This window comes from Apium graveolens, chromosome 7 (genome assembly GCF_009905375.1).
Source record: "Apium graveolens cultivar Ventura chromosome 7, ASM990537v1, whole genome shotgun sequence".
Classification (NCBI taxonomy): Eukaryota; Viridiplantae; Streptophyta; class Magnoliopsida; order Apiales; family Apiaceae; genus Apium; species Apium graveolens.
In genome coordinates, this window is record NC_133653.1 from 76,975 (window position 1) to 103,827 (window position 26,853).

At 34.9% G+C, this 26,853-nt stretch overlaps 2 protein-coding genes and 1 long non-coding RNA gene across 5 annotated transcripts; all 3 read left to right on the forward strand.

The window, feature by feature from the left end:
* Positions 1–1,934: 1,934 nt before the first annotated feature.
* Positions 1,935–5,856, forward strand: LOC141671096 (putative nucleoredoxin 1-2). Of its 2 annotated transcripts, none has more exons than XM_074477210.1 (6): positions 1,935–2,052; positions 2,497–2,677; positions 2,781–3,320; positions 3,485–4,045; positions 4,129–4,595; positions 5,559–5,856. In XM_074477210.1, the coding sequence occupies exons 2-5, from the start codon at positions 2,510–2,512 to the stop codon at positions 4,573–4,575; spliced, it is 1,716 nt and encodes a 571-aa protein (XP_074333311.1). In that variant the 5' UTR covers positions 1,935–2,052; positions 2,497–2,509; the 3' UTR covers positions 4,576–4,595; positions 5,559–5,856. The 2 variants fall into 2 exon arrangements, with proteins under 2 accessions (XP_074333311.1, XP_074333310.1); XM_074477209.1 differs by having other exon boundaries at positions 1,947–2,057.
* Positions 5,857–14,699: 8,843 nt separating this feature from the next.
* LOC141671209 (uncharacterized) lies at positions 14,700–17,533 on the forward strand. The gene is made up of 3 exons (XR_012555005.1): positions 14,700–14,903; positions 15,251–15,304; positions 17,340–17,533. It is a non-coding gene; the product is annotated as an uncharacterized LOC141671209 (long non-coding RNA).
* Positions 17,534–21,158: 3,625 nt separating this feature from the next.
* Positions 21,159–25,087, forward strand: LOC141671124 (putative nucleoredoxin 1-2). Of its 2 annotated transcripts, none has more exons than XM_074477257.1 (6): positions 21,159–21,289; positions 21,729–21,909; positions 22,013–22,552; positions 22,717–23,277; positions 23,361–23,827; positions 24,790–25,087. In XM_074477257.1, exons 2-5 carry the CDS (start codon positions 21,742–21,744, stop codon positions 23,805–23,807), a joined length of 1,716 nt encoding a protein of 571 aa, XP_074333358.1. In that variant the 5' UTR covers positions 21,159–21,289; positions 21,729–21,741; the 3' UTR covers positions 23,808–23,827; positions 24,790–25,087. The 2 variants fall into 2 exon arrangements, with proteins under 2 accessions (XP_074333358.1, XP_074333359.1); XM_074477258.1 differs by having other exon boundaries at positions 21,165–21,284.
* Positions 25,088–26,853: the final 1,766 nt, after the last annotated feature.

Genomic DNA, 26,853 nt, shown 5'->3' on the forward strand with positions numbered 1-26,853 from the left:
TAGCAAATTAAGCTTTCCTTTACAGTGCCTCTTGGAGCGGTTATATTGTCACTGAGATTGAAAAATCTTCACAACTTCACAATACCTTGACTGTTAGAAATTCCGAGTGCATGCATGTACCTTGTTTTGGAGACATCCATTTTGCACTCAAGATCAAGCCTGCATATTATACACACCAGCAGTGAACAACTGTTCACTAATGAACTTTCTCTCGTACTGCAATAACATTAATCACATATTAATATCAATAAAATTCAAAGTACATTGAGGTTGTTTAGTTCTCTTCAAGAACGGAGAGAAGGGACTCATGGTTCTGGTTGTTTGATGAATATGTCAAATTCACTGTACGGAGTTGTTATAGGTGTTTACGAGGAGAGAATGAATGTGTGAATAGAGTGTTCTGGAAAAAAATTTGAAGTTTAAAGTTACCTGGAAAAGTCCTGAATTTGGTGTGGCGTGCGTGTATGAGCTGTTTACCTACGACCGATGTTTTAGTAGGTAAAAGAGTTAATATTAATGGTTGTTGTTCCTGGTGCCAATTGTATGTGGAGACTGATATACATGTGCTATTTTAGTGTTGCTTTGCTAAAGAAATAAGGGAAAATATTAGATTTAGTGACTTAGTTAGAGTAATGCCAAATGATACGGTGTTAATGATCCTTCAGAAGTTTTTTCAAGTAGGTACAAACATCAAATACTGATGATGATTCTCCTATGTTGTAGCATTTTGAAGAGAAGAAACTCTTAGGTGTGGCAGCGTGTGAATATGTCAATGTTTGGGGTGAAGTCTAAAGTGAATAATATGCTAGTTGATTGGCAACAAGCTCAGCAGAAACAAGTGACAAGTAAGTCTGAATAAATTCATACTAGGCGACGGTGGTGTAAGCCACCTTTAGGATGGGTAAATATAAACACAGACGCAGTTTATCATCTGGGATCAAACAAGATAGGGATGAGATGTGTTATTCGAGATGAGACTGAAAGTTTTGTTAAAGCCATGAGTAATATCATTCAAGGGTGTTTTCAACCTAATAAAGAAGCTGATGCCATTGAACTAAAAGAAGCTATAGTTTGGACGAAAAGCTGGAGGCAACACATGTGTATTTTCAAATGTGATGCAAAGTTACTAGTTGATGCTGTAAATGGGGAGGGAGGTGCTACCTATTTTCATTTGCTAGTTGAAGATTGTAGAGATATTTTTAAACACTTTGATGAAGTGTTAGTGTTATTTGTTCATAGATATGCGCGTATGTTGCCATATATTGGCTCAGGTGGCATATTTTATGTCAGGTCTCACAGAGCGAACTTAAAGCCTCTGATTTAGGAGGCATATTCTTCTGCCGTGAGATTCGAACTGAGACCAAGCTGAGTTAACCCTTGCAGGCAAAGAATATGTTTTTGAATGTTTCCATTAGAATTATATATGTACTATAAATAAAAATATATAATTTATTAATAATTTAATATAAACCCGTCCATTGCACGACAATCATGGTTATAAAAATCGGTAATAAGTAGTAATGGGTTTAGATATCGATTATGGATTAATCGGTAAATCGGGGATTAATCCGAACAAAAAATGGAGATATTTAATATTTAAATATTTATTAATATTCAATATATTCTTTAAATAAATTATGGAAGGATACTTTATAGTTGTGTTAAAATGCGTGTCAAGCATGTGAAAAAAACTGTAAAAAAATGAGAGAGACGGAGGTAGTATGATATATATAATTAAAAAATAATATATAAATATTAATTGGATTAAAAAAAATAAATCAGTCAAATAATTTTAAGGATTACTCGTGGATTAATCCGGGATTTTTTAAAAAATCGGGAAATTTGAGAACACTAACGAGAATACAATTTTAAAATTATTATATTAATAAAAATATTTAATAAAGGATAAATGAAAAATTAAAAGGTGGAGTAGTAATTAGTATGACCAGCAAGAGAAACGTGTGCTACTCAGTACTAATCTATTTATCCCAATAGTATTCCATTCAAATTCAGTTAGGGCTTCGTAAACCCCTCATCGATACAATCCTTTTGGTACGGTACGTTGGCTTTAATTTGATTTCGATTCGTTGTCTCCATTTATTTATGTATTGAATTGCCTCAGTTTTAAAGTTTCGTAATCTCAATTTAGTTTTGTTTGTTGAAAAATATCAGTTAATTAAGACATACATACATGCCTTTACCCATAATTCTGTTAGACAAGGTAGGATTTGATGCATTTGTTACCCCTAGAAATTTATATATGCTATTTTCCGATTGGATACGACCTAGACGAATCCATGCGTATTTCTATCTTATTAGTTATTGATAGGTAGGATAATATCATTTTCATATTATTACCTTGTGAATTAAGTGTTGACAGTTATTGATATTAGTTTGTAGCAGTTACTTCAGTGTCAAATTCTCGAGTTGGCTGTGTGTAGAATGTTTCTGCATAGTTTTTTGTATGAATTATATGTTTCTGGTGCACACTTGCAGTGCAAAAAATATAATGCCGATGCCTAGTGTGGAAGACGTGGCAAGAAAGGAAGAAGAAGATTTCAAGATACTAGCACGGGGAATCTGGTCTATTAAGCCAGTTGATCTCAATGTATCCCCCGGGGATAAGCTTTCTCTAGAATCCATTTTTTTAAATGACCCTAGACCTTCTGTGGCCAAGGTAGTATTAACTTATCATTCAGTTTGTCCTCTTTAATTACTTTCTTTAAGAATGAACTTTTGCCAGCTTGTACCATGTATATTAATATCTGCGTGGTCTATAGGCTTTTCAAGAACTATGTGGAGATAAATACGTGTGTATTTTCATGCTCCCTATGTCTGCTCGCCATACAGAATCATCTTTTCTTGATGCTATGGTACTCAGGGAAGTTTACCAAGACATTGAGTCTTCCGGTGGTAAATTCGAGGTAATTTGTGTGCCTACACATGCTAAAGCTGAGCGAAATATCCACAATGGTGATTACTACAATCCGCTTCATCACAATTTCCGAATAGAGTCGTGCACACCATTTCCTCATATGGATACGAGGGATGATATATGCTTGGAGCGAATAGCGAGGACAATCGGTCTCCCTGAGGAAACAACTTATCTTATCATTGCTCCTTTGAAGGTCAGAAGAGTTGTCAGTGTATTTGACAATGATTTTCTTCATTGGCATGGAGCTGAAGCTTATCCCTTTACCCCACAAAAGCTCAAACAACTAGCACTCCAAGATAAAGCATTGCTAAGTGGCAAACACGACTTGAGTACCCTTTTGTCGACACCTCATCGTGACTATGTTATCTCAAATGATTGCACTAAGGTACTTTAATCAGCCCATTTAAATTCGGCACATTTTAAAACTTAAGTAGACAATTATGTATTTAGTTGAGTTATATTGATGATACTTCTTATGCCGTCTCACTATATGGAATGCATTATTGAATCTGCTCTACTCACATCATTTTATTAATGGAATTGAATCAGGTACCTATTTCTGATCTACAACAAAAGACTCTTTGCCTCTTATTTTACGAAGATAATCTGGAGTGCAAAAAGCGGACAGAAGAACTTAAGCAGGTCTATGAAGCACACAAAGATTTCGAGGTGGTGGTTGTGTTCTCCCTTACTTTTGGGCATGACACTAGTCACTTGGTGGGAGCTAATGGGAAATTCAGATCAGAATTGAAATTCTGGAAAGTCTTCTGCAACATGCCATGGTTGGCACTCCCGTTCGATGACCCAAAATGTAGGCAGCTGTGGCGCATCTTTAATCGCACCAAAGTCTACAATGATTCTTGTGCATCCAATGATTCTTGTCCATCCAAGCTGATCATAATCTACTCTCAAGGAAAATACTTTAGGGAAGATGGCTTTCAAATCCTGGAGAAGACTAGATTCAAAAGTTATCCTTTCATGGGGAAGGTGGTGGGACAATGTACACTTGAAGTAAGAGAGAAGCAATTGTCCTCAATTCTGGGACAAGATGTTGAACTAATTCGTGATGAATTAATTCATGGTTGTAGGCAACAGTGTGGAATAGGGCAGGTTAGTTCTTTACACCATCTTAAATATCATAATTTTCCTTTCTGTATATTGTTTTCATATTAATAGTCTTCTTACCCTTGCAGGAAAAATATACAGTCTCTAAACTCTTGGGGGCCTCAGTTGTCTTACTTTTTATAGCAGGACCATGGTTTAGTGAATTTCTATCGGAACTAAAATATTATTTTTACACAAAATGCGAGACTCTTTATAAGTTTGAGGTAGTGTATGTTCCAATGAATGAATCTTCACCTAGTGTCCATCCGTATATGCTTGGTAGTCTTTCTCCTGTTTCTAATGAGAAGAACTTTATTCCTCTCTTCACTTACTATTTTAAAGATAAAATGACTCAAGATGCAAAAGAGAAGTTTACTTTGGCGCTAGTTACTTTTGGGCCGTTTGGGCACTATTTTAAGCAGGGAATCATCTCTACCACGAGTTCTGAAGACGCGTCTCAGCTATTTGTGGATACCTTCCCCTTTGTGGATGATGTAGACAAAGAATTTTATAAATTCACAATTCGCAACGGATAAATTTGAAAGGGGTCGTTTAGGTAATTTGCTATCATGATTTTATTGTTTGAAGAATGATTGACCTGCGTAGCACAACTTTTGTTTTTGTATATTTGCATAAAAAAGTAGATGTAAAACTTACTTCCTATAATTTATTATGGAGTAGATGTAGCTGTTTTAGCTTCTTCAGACCTAGAGTCGTCGGTCATTTTGTTCTTATCTTGATGCTACACATCAAGAACGCAGTTCTTGCATTGTATGTTTTTTATTTCCAAGGTATTTTAGTGTAATTACTTGATCTGTTATATTCTGCACAATGAGAATTACATAGAAATCTTTTACCCTAGAAAGAACCATACCAATACTTACTGTTTGAAGTGTGTGTAAGTTAATAATTTGTAAATTGTTCAACAGACCTGAATCCTATAAATTAATATTGTAGTAAATGAATTTGCAACTATACAGGCATTAACATGGCTAGCAATCGATTGTCTGTTTTGTGCATAGAAGTCATAATCAGATTGAGATTTTTATAAAGCAATCGATATTGAGCTCTTTGATTCCAATTTCTTCTTGTGTTTTTCTTTTAATGAACCAATTACAGTAGTTATGCCACTTCTGCTGGGCTATCTTTACTCTTAGTCGCCGTTGACTATTGATAATATTTTTATACATTGTCAAAAAAGTTCATACTGTAATTACTGAGTTTTTTTATTGCTGAGTTACCAAGTTATTGTGGTAATAAAAAAATTGGCATGTTAGTAACTAAATGTGTTGTTTTACTTGATGGAAAGCACAGGGATATATTGATATAAGTTGTCATCAGTTCTACTGTCAGTGTTATGTCTTCGACGCTCTCTAATTGGCTATATATGTGGTATTGGTAATTTAATTGATGTTTTAAATTTGAAGTTGGTATTATCTCTTTCTACAATTGCTATACAATTAGGTATTTTCTTGTATTGTGAATATCTAAATATCTAATTGTTGCTTTTCAACTTCAGGTATGAATTTGTGTCCTGATGAAGCCTAAAAATGGACGGATTCTGCGGAGGTGAAGACTTAACTGTTACAGAAAGTACATGACATGCAGATTGTTATTTTTTTGAAACTTCTCTATTAATCTAGTGTTTTTTAACGTCTTGTTTCAAAGCTCAATGTAGCTGGTAAACCTTGTTAATTGCCTCTGAATCCTGATAGTATTTTATGGTGTTTACAATTTTATGCTTCAGTGATTGATACTTGAAACTATATTATGTACTTTTGTTGGGCTGAATTGCAGAAGTGATCTGGTTACTATTACTTAGTGTGGCTTAGTACAACTTCTATTTTTAATGACATACTTACTGTTAGCATTGTCAAAAGTTGTCAAATTTAATGGCATACTACACCTTTCATGAGCACTTTCAACTAAGTTCAGTTAATTAAAATAAATCTATAATTATCTTTTTTTCTATATATACCTATGCTATCTATCTATGTTATATAATTATGAGAACAATTTCATACAGGTATTTAGGTTTCAAGATGTTTTTTTTTCTAGTGTGTTTGTGAAAGAAGGTGAGAAGTGTTTTGAGGAGAGTTTGGTGGTCGATTGTGTTGTTTGGACTACGATAATTAATGGGTTTGTTTTGAATAGGTGTTTTAATGAGGCTAGAGTTATGTTATTGAAAATGAGTTTTTTAGGGTTGGACATTAATGAGTTTTTTTAGTGGTATGCTTGGTGTGTTGTTTGATGTTGTTGAAGGGGAGTCAATTCACTGGTTTTTGGTAAAGATGGGATTTTTATGTGGGTGTTCAATAATGCACTTATGAATATGTATAGTAAGTTTGGTTATAAGGTGTGTGCTTAAGGTGTTTTGATGAAAATCCGAGACCCGATGTGATGTGGTTTCGTTGTCCGGGAGGGTTTATGTTGCTGATGATGGTGTAGAGGCTTTTAGTTTGTCTGAAATGTGTGTTGTCAGAGGCTTGGAAATTAATGTCTGTTGGCGGAGCAGGCAATGCAAATCCATTCCATCAAACTTGGCTTCAGTTCAGATGAATCTATGCAGACCTGTTAAATGTCATCATATGGAAATTCAATGGGATTACTGAAGACTGTTTTTGAGATTGATTTTGTGAATATTGTACATCTACGTAAGTACATGTATCCATGCTGGATGCCATGTTGATGGTCTAAATATTCTTGAAGCAAGAGGGAATCTGTGCTTGGCAGTTGATCATGTGACTTGTATTGTACTATGCTTTTCAAAGCTTTCGGCATCTTCGACAATTATAGATCATCATGGGAAAACTTCTCATCTTTTGGTTCTGAAATCGGGTATGGATAAAAAGTATATTCATTAGGAGTGTTGTTATAGATGCTTATTGCAAGTGTGGAAGTATAGGTGGTGCAGAGACGGCTTTTAGAAATAAAGATCAACACAATGTAGCAGTTTGGATTGCTATGATGATGGGATATGCGCAGTGTCAAGTGTACAACTTATCAAGCGCAAAATGCCTGAACGTGGGCTGCAACCTGATGAGATAACTTAACTCAGCTAGTTCCTGTTGTCATGCAGGACTGGTAAATGAAGCAAAATATCACTTGATTCTATGTTTAATCTTCATGAAGTTGTTCCATGTTTAGAACACTACGCCTGTGCAGTTGACGTGCTAGGTCGAGTCGGTCTCTTTGAAGAGGCAGAAATTTGTCAAATGTCTATTCTCCCTGTTGCCCGTATATGGAAAATTCTTTTATCAGCATGCAGTCTTCATGGACACACATTGATCTAGGACAATTTGCGGCAAGCAAAATACTTGGGCTGCAGCCTGAAAATTTCATGTCCCATATTGATAGGTTCCGCAGGAGACTTCTGCATAGTTGAAGTGATGAATCTACTAAAGAATGGGTAATTGATTGCGTGCACTGCCGCGTAGACTGGCTGAACAAGGGAAGAAGTGGCTGAGAGAAGATGATGACGGGGACTAGGAAGCCAGAATTAGAAAAGATAAAAGTTCCCCAAAATTTGTGGATAGGAGAAAGTGGTTGAGACTAATCAGAAACGTAAAAGCAAGACTAACTAATCAGAACAATTCAACCATTCAAGATTTTCGAATTCTAAATTTGAACAGTTTGGAGCCAAATACTAAACAGGTATTCGTTATTGGTCCGAGTGGTAGCGCAACTAGTATCTTTACAACTGGCACTGATGTTTAAGTCCTAGTGTGAAGTTCTACCTAGTTATGATCAGAGGATTTTGTAAAGAAGGGTTACTGGAAGAAGCAGATAAAATATTTATGGAAATGAAAGCTAGTAGCTGCATGCCAGATGATGTCCCTTACAACACACTTATCTGTGGCTGCTTTGGGAATAAGAAATATGACAAAGGATGTGTGCTTATAGCTGAGATGGTTGCTCATGGTTTCGCAGCGGATGCCTCTACCACCTCCATGGTATTGGACTTGCTCAAATTAAAAGGGCAGGGCCCTGCTCTCCTTGCTCAAAGCAGGTAGTTTCTTGAGGTACATTATAGTTTTAAATTTCCAACTCTTTGTACAAGTTCGCCATAAAATTCAAAGGCAATTATAGCATTGTTATATTGTACGTACTATTAACTGTCCGTAGTACTAGTATCTTTTAAACTGTCACTGATGTTATAATTCTGTCTGTTGTTTTTGCACTCAGAGTAGTATATCTCTTGTTATGTACTAAAATTACTAAATTACAAATGATTGGAGTTTATAAATTCTTAATTTGCTGAATATCATATTTTGAAATGGTGGTCTTGTTTTGTCCGTGCATCGTCTAATGTCACTGTGTCCTAATGCTCATTAGGGACAGGGTATCTATATATTGGCAGTACTGTGTTTGTTATCCGACTTGTACATGTTATCCATATATCTTAACAAACCTTGAGGCACCATAGTAAAGATTTATATTTAACTTTCCTTATTGATAGGAATTGTGTTCCCCTGTTTACAAGTTTAGAGAATGATTTTTTCCCATTTTGTTGATCGATCAGTTAACAATACAGCTACATTTTTTTGTTAAAAGAGCGGGATGGCCCCTCCTCTCTTTTCATAAAAAATTCCTGCTCCAGTTACATGAAAGAAAGGAGTTTGTTAAGATACAAAATACTTTAAAATTGCTCTAATATCCACACTTGCTCTAGACATTCCTTGGTTGATTCCAAGTACTAGTATCCTATCAACTGTCATTGTTGTGAATTAGTTTGTTCTTCTCCTACTTACTCCTACTTAAGAAGAGTATCTTTCATACGTTTCGTATTATTCCTAAGCACAGTCGAAGTTGATTTAACATAATTTTTCTGAATACCTAATCTCGAATTGCTGGTTGTGTGTTGTATTTGTACATATTGTCTGTAGATATTTTGACTAGGTAGTATGTTGCGTTCTGTCGTACTAAGACTACAACTATTTGCTGCTCTTGTTAAATGAAACTGTACTCAAAGATATGCTAGAAATAATGATTCAAAGAGGCCACTGTCCTGATAAAGTCACATATGATGCACTTATAGACGGGTATTCAAAATTGAGACAAATTTTTTTTTGGGGGTACAGAATACTTTTAAACTGACAACACCCGTAAGAGTTTGTAACAAAATTTGAAGAATATAACAATATTGATACTGATGCAGACTCACCGTCGCAAATTCTTTCAGTTTCCCTTATAGTTCCTTTTTCAAAACAGTGACAAAATTGAGCTTGAGCCTCAGTCGAATTCATGCTCAAAATAATATATGAATTATCTTATTATTTATGAATAGAAGATGTAGTAAATGACAAGAAAGCTAACGGGATATATTAATTCGAGTAGGTAAAGGTTGTGTTGTGGATAATTCAGTTGGTACCGGCTATTCATGTGTAGCTCACCAGGTGTTTCATTTAAGTTTTTTCCAGCAGCTGTTTTTTCGTTGTTTACATTCTTAAGAGCTTTTTAATTTGCGACTTGGTACTGGACTTATCTGATAGTTAGGAAATATCTAAATCATATGGATATCATTTTTCATCCAAAAGTGTTCCAAGATTGATTGAAGTTGTTAAACTGGGTCGGCGGAACATATATTCCTTTTAAGTTGGTATGTTTTGTTAAAGTGTTAGAATTATAGCTTATTCCAGTCTCTTGTACTATATTAAGCATGGTAATTTATGTTTTCCAAGACCAACTCTAATACTCTATTATGCACAGAGACATTGATGTATGGCCTGGAGAATAACATGTTAAAAACAGTTGGTATAACATATGATGTGGTTATATATAAAACAGTTAGTCCATATTTCCTTGTTAAGGTAGGTACTGCATAGTACACTTCATTAATGCTTTTTTTTTTTAATCTCAAAGTGCCACTGTGCCACCCTGTCAGCTACCAAGGTTATTTAAGTACCTGAAAGAAATTTAATGGCCTTTTCACAATGACTGTAGAAAAAGGTGTGAATGGGGCTATGTACATTGTGAACACAGTTTACAAGTCACCAGTATCTGATTTTAAAATATGTACGAGGATTAGATGAATTGTATCGAGTCTCATGCATCTTTTATCCGAAATGTATTGGATACCACTGGGTGACATGTCAGACCCCTTTTGAAATTAGTTGCAGATTCCTTACCAAGTCTTCAAATGAACCTCAGTTGGTTTCTTGTAAACTGGCTTTCATGTCTTCAATGTGTGCATCAATTTTAAGATAATGGAATTGTTGTACATACTAAGCATGCATCTGTAGAGGCACATTTCTGCTTTAAGTCCTTCAGGGCACATGTATCGAGTCCAGTAGCTTAGTATTAGTTTTGTTGGAGGACATCTGATTGAATGATATTGTGGGCATGAATAATTATAATGGTATTTTTAAAATTATGGGACAAATGAGGGTATATTGGAAATTTCCCTAATTTTTTAAAACACATTTTACTATTTTGTTAACATTAATTATATAGTGCTTTCTCTGTGTATTTTAATATGTCTGTTTTTTTATATTTTGTTTGACTTTTTTTTACACAATTCTAAGTAATTTAACCGTATAGATTAAATAATATTTTTTTTTTTTGTAAATTAAAGATTTAGTTATATATTTTTATTCATAAAAAGAAAAAAATTAAAAATAATTATTATAACTATGCGGTCAAAGCACTTAGAAATTTAAAAGTGCGTGTACAAAATAAAATTTCATATAATGTCATATAATAAAAAACACTAGGACTAACAAATTTTATACCAAAGAGTAGGACTGAGCATTCGGTCGGTTCGGTCCAAAACCGGACCGAACCGAATAGACCGAAAAACCGAATAGTCATTTTTTCTTGGACCGAACCGGACCGAAGTTATATTATGGACCGGACCGAACCGAATTAATAGTCATTTTTTCTTGGACCGAACCGGACCGAAGTTATATTATGGACCGGACCGAACCGAACCGAAATAATTCGGTTCGGTCCGGTTTTGGACCGAATAGACCGATTTTTTTTAAAAAAATAAAATTGCATTAAAAATTAAATCACAAATTATAAATTTTAAAATATAAGTAAAGTAATGTGATATGTAGAGTTCTAATACTCTATAAATATAATTACAAATTAAAAATTTTGATTATTATTTTTAAGATATATGTAAAATATATATAATACAAAATTATAGTATTTATGATTTGGTCTATTCGGTCCGAACCGAAATATTTGTGAAAACAACCGAACCGAACCGGATTTTATTTCGGTCTATTCGGTCCGGACTGAATAGACTGAATTTCTGAAAAATTTAGGACCGAACCGAACCGAATTAGCACGGTTCGGTTTTTCGGTTTCGGTTCGGTTTTGCTCGGCCCTACCAAAGAGAAAAGTTTCTTAATTTCAGGCGAGATTTGTTTTTGATGGAATATTGGGGACCATCCGACCAGATTGGGCCCTAAGTATGGAAAGCCCACACCCTTGATTAGCATAAAAATTAGACTTAATTGCATGAAAATGGTATGAGTTATAATTTTTTTGCACAAAAATGGCTAACATATAATAATAGGCACCTGTATGACTCATGTATAATTTTTTTAGCACCCGATTACATTCCGTTAGGTATCTTTAACGGACGTTAGGGTTTTCATAAATTAAAGATGTAATTGCACGAAGATGGCCTAATTATAATATTTTTTGCACAAAAATGATCAATCAAGAAATTAAAAATCAAAGAGCATTTATAAAATAAATCAATCACGGAATTAAAAATTAAATAGCAGCTACAAATTAGCAGAAAAAAAAAACTTATTTTTTTATAAAGGTAAACGACTTTCCTTTTATATAACTACAGAATCACACCTTAATCTAAATTTCCAAGACATAGCCAAGACGAAAAACAATACCTTAATCTATATTACTGGGACAGAGCCAAAACGGAAAGTAGTTCAGAAGTATATTAAATTTAACGCCTTAATCTTCATCTTTCTCGTCTCCATCTTCGCCGCTAGTTTTTTTTGAAGCAGTCTTATGGTTCCTTCGCTTAACTCTACCAGGTCAACCAACAGCAAAAGGACTCGTAAGTGAGAAGTCAATATGCTTATGCTAATACACTTTCTTCAGGAACGAGGGAACATTCATCACCTGCCTTCCAAAACTATAGTATCCATATAAAATAAGTGTTAAAAACATGTAGAATTATGTAATTTCTTATTTTCATGTACAGTCTGATAACATGGAAAAAATAATTAAGGATATTAATGAAGAATACTAATGTACGAACATATCATGATGAATCCAAACTCCATATCGAATTATAGGATTCAAAATTTTATGCGAGACAACATCTAGAAATGATAATTATAGAGTATCAAAGTTTTACATCTTAGGGACGAGACAACTTATACAAAATTAGTACATATTCAATAAGCACTGTAAGATAATGAGCATGATGTATAGAAACACCAAAATATTTCAGTATAAAGGCAATACAGATAGAATAAACTAAAGAGAGACCTTCAGGTTATACTGAAAAAGCCAAGAAATACACACAAAGTCATGCACTCGACTTCACACAAGAAATCAGCAAAACCGTTCTTTTCAACAGGGCCTGGGATAGAACTATAGAAAGAATTATAACTGCTCTTTAGTTTTTAATTTCGTAATTGATTTAATTTGTAGATACTCTTTAATTTTTAATTCTTTGATAAATCATTTTTGTGCAAAAAAATTATAATTCAGAACATTTTCATGTAATTATATCTTTAATTAAAAAAAAATCCTAACGTCTGTTAAAAGTAATTAACGGAATGCAATCGGGTGGTAAAAAAATTATATTTAAGTCATACGGGTGCCTATTATTATAGGTCCGCCATTTTTATGCAAAACAATTATAACTCATGCCATTTTCATGCAATTAAGTCTAAAAATTATTTGAAGAGATTTTTTTTATGCATGTATACTTAAAAAAAGAGATCATTCTTAATTAGCATAAAAAGGTTCCATTACTGGCCCTTTATTTAATTCGAATTTGTGCCTCGCAGAGGAGATTTTCCTTATGCATGTATACTTAAAAAAAGAGATCAATAATTAATGTACCGAACAAATTTATAGTTGCTTGCACATGCATATATCATTATTGAATTTTATAAGTTTATCAAGATGAGATTAGTGTAGTAATTAAAGTTATTACATTTAAGAAAGTCTTGGGTTCAATTTCTTAAAATTGATTTTATTTTAGAGAAACTGCCACAATTATTTTATTTTCAAAAAATCTTTTTACTTTAAACGTAATTGTATTTTTAAAATTATAAGACAAATAAGGATACTATATTGGAATTTTTTTCTAATATTTGTTTTAACACTTTTTACAAATTTTTAATTAACATTTAATGAAGAGAAAAATTTCTTAATTTCAAGGGGTACACGAAGATGTAATGTTGGGGAGCATGAGACAAGGTGTGGGGCCCTAGATATAGAAAAGCCCTTTTAGAAACAATAGTCTGTAAAAAACACTCTTGTCTTCTTCTCTTCTCGCCGCCGCTGCTTTTCTCTCTGAGCTCTCATTTCTTTGAAAATCTAAATAATGAGTAAAGATAACTTAGGTAAGTACATTCCTCCCTGGATGAGAGATCGAGCTCGTGGTTCGTCTCACCGGAGTGGTAGTAGGGATTCGTTTGCAGGCGGTGATAGTGGTAGTGGTAGTGGTAGGTGGTTGAGGGAGGATACTTCTATGTCGTCTGCTGCTCCGGTAGTAAATGTTCCTCGGCATTCTGATTCAAGCTCTAGCTCTACTAGTGGCGGAAGACGAGTTACACTCACTCCTCTCATTCAAAATTGTTACACACAATCAGAAGCAAACCATAGATATGATGGTGATTGGGTGAAAAATAAAGAACCTGTTGGTTGTGATATAGAGGCAAGGATTAGGAATGGCAAGAAAAAGGGGTTCTTTGCAGCTGCTGAGATTGTGTATTCTGTGTTTCTGCTTGGGTCGATGAACTTGTCTCCTCGCAATTTCAACGCCGATAAACTCGTTGCAGAGCTTTATGCTCGTGGATTTAGCAAAGTTCAACACGGGGTGTTTGTAACGATTGATCGAGACCAACCGAAGGGTGACAATAGTTTTATTCAACAAGTCAAAGTAGCAAAAGAGTTGGCAATTTTGTTTAATAAGTCTCCAGATTTAAGAGCAAGAATAAGAAGTCAATGGCTGGAGCACAGGAGCAATGGTTTGCCGCATCGTGGTACCGAGTATTTGGCTGGGCAATTAATAGATGAATGTAAGTTTTTAATTAGTGAGTACATAAAACATGCACCTAGTCTAGGTTTAACGGTTGAAGAATATCTAGATTTTACTTCAACTTTATATAATCAGTGTAATCCTAATTTTGGTGACATAAACCAAAAAAAGAACTATGCATTTATTAAACCAGAACACTCGTTTGCTAAACTTAGTCTGGATAATACATTTACCAAGGAAACATTGTACACAAGGCTAATTTCAGTACCCCCTCCCAATCAACATATCCCAAACCAAGTTATTTCCCAGTGTAACAAGTCTCATGATATATGTATTTTAACTGAAGTTAGGTATTCATTTAAGTGGGAAAAGGAAAAAAACAATGTATATTTGGTTAGGTCTGATCCTTCTATAGGCTATAGATTGGATTTTTGTAGACATGAGGGGAACGATCACGTTTTTAGTTACCTTTCGGAACAAGATCGTATTGATCTCCAAAGTGCAATTTCGCAAAATCCTTCTTATGGTTTTTATGAGAATTTGACCGAGGCACAAAAAAACCAACCAAGAGCTGTTGCTGAGATATATCAACCAGAAGTACTTGATGAAGTTGGTGGATGGACGGCCGGTCGCAAGGGCAAGGGCAAGGGCAAAGGAAAGCGAAAGGTATCATAATAAGTAATTTACTATTGTTGTACATCTCCACTGTACATCTTCACATAAGACTTTTACTTTTAATTACTAATGCTACTAAAGAATTATATATAAGCAAATTAGGTTTGCACTTTGTAGTTAATGGTTTTACTGATCCTCCGTTGCAAGTTTGGGGAAACTGAATCATTTTTCATGGCTTGTACATCTGGTAACACAGAGAGAAAGTTGGAGATATAACATGTCACCACAAATTTCGTATTCTCTATGCATGCCTTACATTGCCGTACTATAGTTCTGGACAACTTTCTGTTATAGATGTATGTTTTATGGCTTTTATATGACTTGAATCATGCATGTAGGAGTGAATTGTGCACGAGTTGAAGAAGTGAAGCAACTGCGAGGTCGTTTGGAAGGTATGTGACTAGTAGAATCCTTTTTTATGTGGTATGCTTAGTAACAAATAAGGTTATACAGAAGTTACATATTTATTGTTTGAATCTCGATATCGTTAAATTTAAGCTTTCAATTTGTAGGTACTTTCCTTGTCTCCATATAAAAGAAGTTTGGATGTTTAACTTTAAAGATTACTGGAGCACTTGAAATTTGAAAACTGAAATATTGATTCTCTAATTCACCTTAATATTTAGCCTCTTTTGTACATGTACTTAGCCTATGTCAGTATTGTCCTTGTGATTTCCATATTGTGGAACATTCCCCGTGGCGCCATATTAAGAAATCTGAAGTGTAATATTAGATTATATACAAGGAGTGTAGGATTAAGTGCCTGTAATGCCCTGTACTGGAGCAACAATTATGGTAGATAGTTGTGTTCGGCTTTGCTCCCGCATAACATCTTGCATTCTGCAACAGTAAATAACTGATAGAAAATCTTGTTTACACTCTGCTTGTGTAATTAATTCACAAAGCACACCCGGGTAGGCTACTCCTTTAAAGCCTTTTTTTAATAAATAAATATTTTTCCTACTCTAAATAAATTAAAATGTAAGTCGTTTTTTCTGAACCTTCTTTTCCTAAATCCAACAAGGTTACCTACGTTGGTTGAGTCAGGAACGCAAGGAGATAGAAAATTGCATAATTTTTTCTGCGGACATACTAATACTAACTAAATCGCAAAGCAGGCTAACACGTTGTTTTCTGTTAGAAGATCATTTGGTTGATTGGTGTATAAGTTATGATTGAAAGTCAGGTTTACTGTATACGATAAGCTGGAAGCTTATCACCTACTTTGTGGTTTGTGTGTGCTTGATAGTTTAATGTGCTTTTCTCTAGAGGTCATTCTCTTAGCTTTAGATTATTGATATACTATATCTATTTGATTCTTAGAATTTTGAAGTTCTGGACTGTGTTAAGTTTTTTTTTTTGAACAAAAGATAAGATTCAAATTGCTTAAATATAGGAATACACGGTCACATAGTTCAATCATCAATGTCACTTGAAATCTTTAAAGATTTTAGCCACAGCTACCCTAGACATCATAACATGGCTAATCAGAGTCCAACTCCGATGGCTAGCATTCCTGATAGTATTAGCTAACACTTAGAATATTCCTGTAAGAAGATTTGCAGCTGTGGAGATGGCTGCACCGGTTATAGCACACTGCACAATCTGCTCATGGGATGAATCATCTGATGTCACTCCACGGGCCTCTTTTAGCCCATAAGTAAGACCTGAGTACATCCCAGCAGCTAAACCCCTTTGCAATTACTCTTTTCGGCTGCCTTTGACCAGGGCCTTGATAGACTTCTTATTAGTTTCACCCTTGAAGTCTTGAAAGCAATTTGACCTAGAGACCCCTATCCCTGGGGGCATACCACCATTGTCACCACACTTACAATCTATTGTGGAGTAGACAAATTGAGGAATTTAAAAATATTTAGTTCTTTTAGCCTTAGAGTCATTTAGATGTAATGTATTTTACAAAATGAAATATTATGGCAATGTTGTACCTTAATAAAGATAGGACCGTTTTAGTCAATTATAATTTGTACACTTTTCTGGTAGTAACAGACTTGGTTCCCATACTTTAGTATCATGATAATTTAATTGCAATCACAAGGGCAGCAAGACTGTAATAAATAAATGTCTGTTTTGTGTTTTGAGGTTCTTTTTATGATTTTTTTCTACATGGTTTCTGTGTTTTATGTCCTAACATGCTTTTCAATAAATCATTTTTTTGTACACTTATACTGCTACTATTGACCGAGTTTTTGTGATTGCTTCCTTGCCAAATCATGTAATTCAAGAATGCAGCATGTCATATTAGTGATTACATATGTTCTTGTTTTGCTTGATGTATTGCATTCTCTGCTTCTCTCAATATGATAAGTACAGACTTACATATAGTTTTAGTATTTAAATTGTTTAATACCAGCAGCGTAGCACAGGAAGATGTAAATATCTAATCTTTCTGTTGCTTTTATCTTCCAGATATGAACTTGTGTCTTGTTGAAGCCTAATACTTTATGGATGCGGTGGGAATGAAGGCATTAGATGTTATTGAAGGAACCTGATATGTAGAATCTTTCCTTTAGATAATTCTCTATTAATTAATTATATAATCTGTCTTGTTTAAGAACCCAGTGTACGAGGTAAACCTTGTTATTTGTCCTCTGAATCCTGTTAATTGCTCTATTGAGATGTTTACAATTCTATGCTATGCTATGCTACGGTGATCGGAACTTTGAAATATATTATGTTATTATGTACTTCTATTGGGCCGAAGCAATTTTGCCAATGTTGATATTTTCTTAATGTGGCTTAATCAAACTTGTATACATAGTGACACTACCTAATATAGCTCAGGTACACCTAATAAGGAAAGAAGCCACCATTCTGTGGAGGCTCAGTTGGAAGTCCGGAACCGTAAAATTCTTGACATCTCCCCTAAAGAATCCAATAACTATAATAAACCCGATAATCGCAATGTGGAGGGCTGTGAACAACTGTTCACTAATGAACTTTCTCTCGTACTGCAATAACATGAATCACATATTAATATCAATAAAATTCAAAGTACATTGAGGTTGTTTAGTGACCTGGAACAGATAATTAAGGATAGAATTAAGACGATGACAACGGAAATGAAGTTGATTTGATTGAATCCTTGTGGTAGAGCATAAATGGTCGATCTCCATTTAGTTTCTGATGAGGACATACCAGTAGCTGGCCTTATATGTGGACTGTGGTTAAACTTCCAGCCACGGCGTTTGACAAAACATAATCTATTATCAGATTTGCACCAGTGAAGAAAGCCGCAAATTCACCTGAACAACAACCACATATCACAAATGTAACATTATAGGATAAGTATTAAGATAACCATCAATTCATACTAATCAGAAAACGCTACTAAAATAGATATTATACTTCTAACACTCCTCTCACTTGCACGTGTGAACCAAATTAATGTCCTGTTTTCTTCCTTAGATCGTTACTCATGTGAACAGGGCCGTTTACAAATATAGTGTTTGTCAGATTCGTACTTGCTCTCAGAAGAAGGTGGCCTTCACAATCAGACTGGTGCTTTAAGTATATTATCTATCTGCAGTCCTGATTAGGATGTGCATTTGAGGTAAGCCTTGTTGCAGCAAGCTTCTTTCAAGCTTTACCTTGAATCCCAGTATTGTTCTCCCTTATCCATCTATAGACATGCGTGTGGTGTTTCCCAAAAAGATTCATGCGTTCTTTAAGTCTCGACACAGTAACAGGATCAGCAGCATTCTGGGATTTTCGTAGTAGCATATTCAGGAAACTCTTTTAGTTGGATCAAGTTTATGATTTGACAATGACGTTACTGGACTTCAATTAGTGCCTGTTTTTACATTTTGTTCAGCTTAAGGGCTCTTTAATCTTTTATTTGGTCTTCCATTGAACTCTAACTAGCTTTATATAGAGCCTGTGCGAGGCACATGCATGTTCTAGTCTCAAACGTTAGAGAATTGTGTACATGATTGTGAAATTAGACTATTGTGAGCTCCGACATGTGTTGTGATCTCCTGTAGCCTGCAGGGATGACGCTCTGTGCTTGAAAGCTGGTAATTCTCCGGGAATTGCCATTGAGCATGCATGTACCTTTTTTTGGCGACATCATGTAGCTGCACTACATAGAAATAGAGCAATCTGCATATACGAGTTGCCAATAGTTTTTAAGCTGGGCATGCAGTCACACGACAGTTTCCATATCTTTCATTGCTTCAGTTGAATAATGCCTGAGAGAATCCTAATAGTATAGTTACAAATAACTAAAAAGAAGTATAAACACAGTACACCACCTCTTTAAAAGCTCACATAATACAAGGACATTCCACATTTCCACCTCTGTAGCAAATTAAGCTTTCCTTTACAGTGCCTCTTGGAGCGGTTATATTGTCACTGAGATTGAAAAATCTTCACAACTTCACAATACCTTGACTGTTAGAAATTCCGAGTGCATGCATGTACCTTGTTTTGGAGACATCCATTTTGCACTCAAGATCAAGCCTGCATATTATACACACCAGCAGTGAACAACTGTTCACTAATGAACTTTCTCTCGTACTGCAATAACATTAATCACATATTAATATCAATAAAATTCAAAGTACATTGAGGTTGTTTAGTTCTCTTCAAGAACGGAGAGAAGGGACTCATGGTTCTGGTTGTTTGATGAATATGTCAAATTCACTGTACGGAGTTGTTATAGGTGTTTACGAGGAGAGAATGAATGTGTGAATAGAGTGTTCTGGAAAAAAATTTGAAGTTTAAAGTTACCTGGAAAAGTCCTGAATTTGGTGTGGCGTGCGTGTATGAGCTGTTTACCTACGACCGATGTTTTAGTAGGTAAAAGAGTTAATATTAATGGTTGTTGTTCCTGGTGCCAATTGTATGTGGAGACTGATATACATGTGCTATTTTAGTGTTGCTTTGCTAAAGAAATAAGGGAAAATATTAGATTTAGTGACTTAGTTAGAGTAATGCCAAATGATACGGTGTTAATGATCCTTCAGAAGTTTTTTCAAGTAGGTACAAACATCAAATACTGATGATGATTCTCCTATGTTGTAGCATTTTGAAGAGAAGAAACTCTTAGGTGTGGCAGCGTGTGAATATGTCAATGTTTGGGGTGAAGTCTAAAGTGAATAATATACTAGTTGATTGGCAACAAGCTCAGCAGAAACAAGTGACAAGTAAGTCTGAATAAATTCATACTAGGCGACGGTGGTGTAAGCCACCTTTAGGATGGGTAAATATAAACACAGACGCAGTTTATCATCTGGGATCAAACAAGATAGGGATGAGATGTGTTATTCGAGATGAGACTGAAAGTTTTGTTAAAGCCATGAGTAATATCATTCAAGGGTGTTTTCAACCTAATAAAGAAGCTGATGCCATTGAACTAAAAGAAGCTATAGTTTGGACGAAAAGCTGGAGGCAACACATGTGTATTTTCAAATGTGATGCAAAGTTACTAGTTGATGCTGTAAATGGGGAGGGAGGTGCTACCTATTTTCATTTGCTAGTTGAAGATTGTAGAGATATTTTTAAACACTTTGATGAAGTGTTAGTGTTATTTGTTCATAGATATGCGCGTATGTTGCCATATATTGACTCAGGTGGCATATTTTATGTCAGGTCTCACAGAGCGAACTTAAAGCCTCTGATTTAGGAGGCATATTCTTCTGCCGTGAGATTCGAACTGAGACCAAGCTGAGTTAACCCTTGCAGGCAAAGAATATGTTTTTGAATGTTTCCATTAGAATTATATATGTACTATAAATAAAAATATATAATTTATTAATAATTTAATATAAACCCGTCCATTGCACGACAATCATGGTTATAAAAATCGGTAATAAGTAGTAATGGGTTTAGATATCGATTATGGATTAATCGGTAAATCGGGGATTAATCCGAACAAAAAATGGAGATATTTAATATTTAAATATTTATTAATATTCAATATATTCTTTAAATAAATTATGGAAGGATACTTTATAGTTGTGTTAAAATGCGTGTCAAGCATGTGAAAAAAACTGTAAAAAAATGAGAGAGACGGAGGTAGTATGATATATATAATTAAAAAATAATATATAAATATTAATTGGATTAAAAAAAATAAATCAGTCAAATAATTTTAAGGATTACTCGTGGATTAATCCGGGATTTTTTAAAAAATCGGGAAATTTGAGAACACTAACGAGAATACAATTTTAAAATTATTATATTAATAAAAATATTTAATAAAGGATAAATGAAAAATTAAAAGGTGGAGTAGTAATTAGTATGACTAGCAAGAGAAACGTGTGCTACTCAGTACTGAACTATTTATCCCAATAGTATTCCATTCAAATTCAGTTAGGGCTTCGTAAACCCCTCATCGATACAATCCTTTTGGTACGGTACGTTGGCTTTAATTTGATTTCGATTCGTTGTCTCCATTTATTTATGTATTGAATTGCCTCAGTTTTAAAGTTTCGTAATCTCAATTTAGTTTTGTTTGTTGAAAAATATCAGTTAATTAAGACATACATACATGCCTTTACCCATAATTCTGTTAGACAAGGTAGGATTTGATGCATTTGTTACCCCTAGAAATTTATATATGCTATTTTCCGATTGGATACGACCTAGACGAATCCATGCGTATTTCTATCTTATTAGTTATTGATAGGTAGGATAATATCATTTTCATATTATTACCTTGTGAATTAAGTGTTGACAGTTATTGATATTAGTTTGTAGCAGTTACTTCAGTGTCAAATTCTCGAGTTGGCTGTGTGTAGAATGTTTCTGCATAGTTTTTTGTATGAATTATATGTTTCTGGTGCACACTTGCAGTGCAAAAAATATAATGCCGATGCCTAGTGTGGAAGACGTGGCAAGAAAGGAAGAAGAAGATTTCAAGATACTAGCACGGGGAATCTGGTCTATTAAGCCAGTTGATCTCAATGTATCCCCCGGGGATAAGCTTTCTCTAGAATCCATTTTTTTAAATGACCCTAGACCTTCTGTGGCCAAGGTAGTATTAACTTATCATTCAGTTTGTCCTCTTTAATTACTTTCTTTAAGAATGAACTTTTGCCAGCTTGTACCATGTATATTAATATCTGCGTGGTCTATAGGCTTTTCAAGAACTATGTGGAGATAAATACGTGTGTATTTTCATGCTCCCTATGTCTGCTCGCCATACAGAATCATCTTTTCTTGATGCTATGGTACTCAGGGAAGTTTACCAAGACATTGAGTCTTCCGGTGGTAAATTCGAGGTAATTTGTGTGCCTACACATGCTAAAGCTGAGCGAAATATCCACAATGGTGATTACTACAATCCGCTTCATCACAATTTCCGAATAGAGTCGTGCACACCATTTCCTCATATGGATACGAGGGATGATATATGCTTGGAGCGAATAGCGAGGACAATCGGTCTCCCTGAGGAAACAACTTATCTTATCATTGCTCCTTTGAAGGTCAGAAGAGTTGTCAGTGTATTTGACAATGATTTTCTTCATTGGCATGGAGCTGAAGCTTATCCCTTTACCCCACAAAAGCTCAAACAACTAGCACTCCAAGATAAAGCATTGCTAAGTGGCAAACACGACTTGAGTACCCTTTTGTCGACACCTCATCGTGACTATGTTATCTCAAATGATTGCACTAAGGTACTTTAATCAGCCCATTTAAATTCGGCACATTTTAAAACTTAAGTAGACAATTATGTATTTAGTTGAGTTATATTGATGATACTTCTTATGCCGTCTCACTATATGGAATGCATTATTGAATCTGCTCTACTCACATCATTTTATTAATGGAATTGAATCAGGTACCTATTTCTGATCTACAACAAAAGACTCTTTGCCTCTTATTTTACGAAGATAATCTGGAGTGCAAAAAGCGGACAGAAGAACTTAAGCAGGTCTATGAAGCACACAAAGATTTCGAGGTGGTGGTTGTGTTCTCCCTTACTTTTGGGCATGACACTAGTCACTTGGTGGGAGCTAATGGGAAATTCAGATCAGAATTGAAATTCTGGAAAGTCTTCTGCAACATGCCATGGTTGGCACTCCCGTTCGATGACCCAAAATGTAGGCAGCTGTGGCGCATCTTTAATCGCACCAAAGTCTACAATGATTCTTGTGCATCCAATGATTCTTGTCCATCCAAGCTGATCATAATCTACTCTCAAGGAAAATACTTTAGGGAAGATGGCTTTCAAATCCTGGAGAAGACTAGATTCAAAAGTTATCCTTTCATGGGGAAGGTGGTGGGACAATGTACACTTGAAGTAAGAGAGAAGCAATTGTCCTCAATTCTGGGACAAGATGTTGAACTAATTCGTGATGAATTAATTCATGGTTGTAGGCAACAGTGTGGAATAGGGCAGGTTAGTTCTTTACACCATCTTAAATATCATAATTTTCCTTTCTGTATATTGTTTTCATATTAATAGTCTTCTTACCCTTGCAGGAAAAATATACAGTCTCTAAACTCTTGGGGGCCTCAGTTGTCTTACTTTTTATAGCAGGACCATGGTTTAGTGAATTTCTATCGGAACTAAAATATTATTTTTACACAAAATGCGAGACTCTTTATAAGTTTGAGGTAGTGTATGTTCCAATGAATGAATCTTCACCTAGTGTCCATCCGTATATGCTTGGTAGTCTTTCTCCTGTTTCTAATGAGAAGAACTTTATTCCTCTCTTCACTTACTATTTTAAAGATAAAATGACTCAAGATGCAAAAGAGAAGTTTACTTTGGCGCTAGTTACTTTTGGGCCGTTTGGGCACTATTTTAAGCAGGGAATCATCTCTACCACGAGTTCTGAAGACGCGTCTCAGCTATTTGTGGATACCTTCCCCTTTGTGGATGATGTAGACAAAGAATTTTATAAATTCACAATTCGCAACGGATAAATTTGAAAGGGGTCGTTTAGGTAATTTGCTATCATGATTTTATTGTTTGAAGAATGATTGACCTGCGTAGCACAACTTTTGTTTTTGTATATTTGCATAAAAAAGTAGATGTAAAACTTACTTCCTATAATTTATTATGGAGTAGATGTAGCTGTTTTAGCTTCTTCAGACCTAGAGTCGTCGGTCATTTTGTTCTTATCTTGATGCTACACATCAAGAACGCAGTTCTTGCATTGTATGTTTTTTATTTCCAAGGTATTTTAGTGTAATTACTTGATCTGTTATATTCTGCACAATGAGAATTACATAGAAATCTTTTACCCTAGAAAGAACCATACCAATACTTACTGTTTGAAGTGTGTGTAAGTTAATAATTTGTAAATTGTTCAACAGACCTGAATCCTATAAATTAATATTGTAGTAAATGAATTTGCAACTATACAGGCATTAACATGGCTAGCAATCGATTGTCTGTTTTGTGCATAGAAGTCATAATCAGATTGAGATTTTATAAAGCAATCGATATTGAGCTCTTTGATTCCAATTTCTTCTTGTGTTTTTCTTTTAATGAACCAATTACAGTAGTTATGCCACTTCTGCTGGGCTATCTTTACTCTTAGTCGCCGTTGACTATTGATAATATTTTTATACATTGTCAAAAAAGTTCATACTGTAATTACTGAGTTTTTTTATTGCTGAGTTACCAAGTTATTGTGGTAATAAAAAAATTGGCATGTTAGTAACTAAATGTGTTGTTTTACTTGATGGAAAGCACAGGGATATATTGATATAAGTTGTCATCAGTTCTACTGTCAGTGTTATGTCTTCGACGCTCTCTAATTGGCTATATATGTGGTATTGGTAATTTAATTGATGTTTTAAATTTGAAGTTGGTATTATCTCTTTCTACAATTGCTATACAATTAGGTATTTTCTTGTATTGTGAATATCTAAATATCTAATTGTTGCTTTTCAACTTCAGGTATGAATTTGTGTCCTGATGAAGCCTAAAAATGGACGGATTCTGCGGAGGTGAAGACTTAACTGTTACAGAAAGTACATGACATGCAGATTGTTATTTTTTTGAAACTTCTCTATTAATCTAGTGTTTTTTAACGTCTTGTTTCAAAGCTCAATGTAGCTGGTAAACCTTGTTAATTGCCTCTGAATCCTGATAGTATTTTATGGTGTTTACAATTTTATGCTTCAGTGATTGATACTTGAAACTATATTATGTACTTTTGTTGGGCTGAATTGCAGAAGTGATCTGGTTACTATTACTTAGTGTGGCTTAGTACAACTTCTATTTTTAATGACATACTTACTGTTAGCATTGTCAAAAGTTGTCAAATTTAATGGCATACTACACCTTTCATGAGCACTTTCAACTAAGTTCAGTTAATTAAAATAAATCTATAATTATCTTTTTTTCTATATATACCTATGCTATCTATCTATGTTATATAATTATGAGAACAATTTCATACAGGTATTTAGGTTTCAAGATGTTTTTTTTCTAGTGTGTTTGTGAAAGAAGGTGAGAAGTGTTTTGAGGAGAGTTTGGTGGTCGATTGTGTTGTTTGGACTACGATAATTAATGGGTTTGTTTTGAATAGGTGTTTTAATGAGGCTAGAGTTATGTTATTGAAAATGAGTTTTTTAGGGTTGGACATTAATGAGTTTTTTTAGTGGTATGCTTGGTGTGTTGTTTGATGTTGTTGAAGGGGAGTCAATTCACTGGTTTTTGGTAAAGATGGGATTTTTATGTGGGTGTTCAATAATGCACTTATGAATATGTATAGTAAGTTTGGTTATAAGGTGTGTGCTTAAGGTGTTTTGATGAAAATCCGAGACCCGATGTGATGTGGTTTCGTTGTCCGGGAGGGTTTATGTTGCTGATGATGGTGTAGAGGCTTTTAGTTTGTCTGAAATGTGTGTTGTCAGAGGCTTGGAAATTAATGTCTGTTGGCGGAGCAGGCAATGCAAATCCATTCCATCAAACTTGGCTTCAGTTCAGATGAATCTATGCAGACCTGTTAAATGTCATCATATGGAAATTCAATGGGATTACTGAAGACTGTTTTTGAGATTGATTTTGTGAATATTGTACATCTACGTAAGTACATGTATCCATGCTGGATGCCATGTTGATGGTCTAAATATTCTTGAAGCAAGAGGGAATCTGTGCTTGGCAGTTGATCATGTGACTTGTATTGTACTATGCTTTTCAAAGCTTTCGGCATCTTCGACAATTATAGATCATCATGGGAAAACTTCTCATCTTTTGGTTCTGAAATCGGGTATGGATAAAAAGTATATTCATTAGGAGTGTTGTTATAGATGCTTATTGCAAGTGTGGAAGTATAGGTGGTGCAGAGACGGCTTTTAGAAATAAAGATCAACACAATGTAGCAGTTTGGATTGCTATGATGATGGGATATGCGCAGTGTCAAGTGTACAACTTATCAAGCGCAAAATGCCTGAACGTGGGCTGCAACCTGATGAGATAACTTAACTCAGCTAGTTCCTGTTGTCATGCAGGACTGGTAAATGAAGCAAAATATCACTTGATTCTATGTTTAATCTTCATGAAGTTGTTCCATGTTTAGAACACTACGCCTGTGCAGTTGACGTGCTAGGTCGAGTCGGTCTCTTTGAAGAGGCAGAAATTTGTCAAATGTCTATTCTCCCTGTTGCCCGTATATGGAAAATTCTTTTATCAGCATGCAGTCTTCATGGACACACATTGATCTAGGACAATTTGCGGCAAGCAAAATACTTGGGCTGCAGCCTGAAAATTTCATGTCCCATATTGATAGGTTCCGCAGGAGACTTCTGCATAGTTGAAGTGATGAATCTACTAAAGAATGGGTAATTGATTGCGTGCACTGCCGCGTAGACTGGCTGAACAAGGGAAGAAGTGGCTGAGAGAAGATGATGACGGGGACTAGGAAGCCAGAATTAGAAAAGATAAAAGTTCCCCAAAATTTGTGGATAGGAGAAAGTGGTTGAGACTAATCAGAAACGTAAAAGCAAGACTAACTAA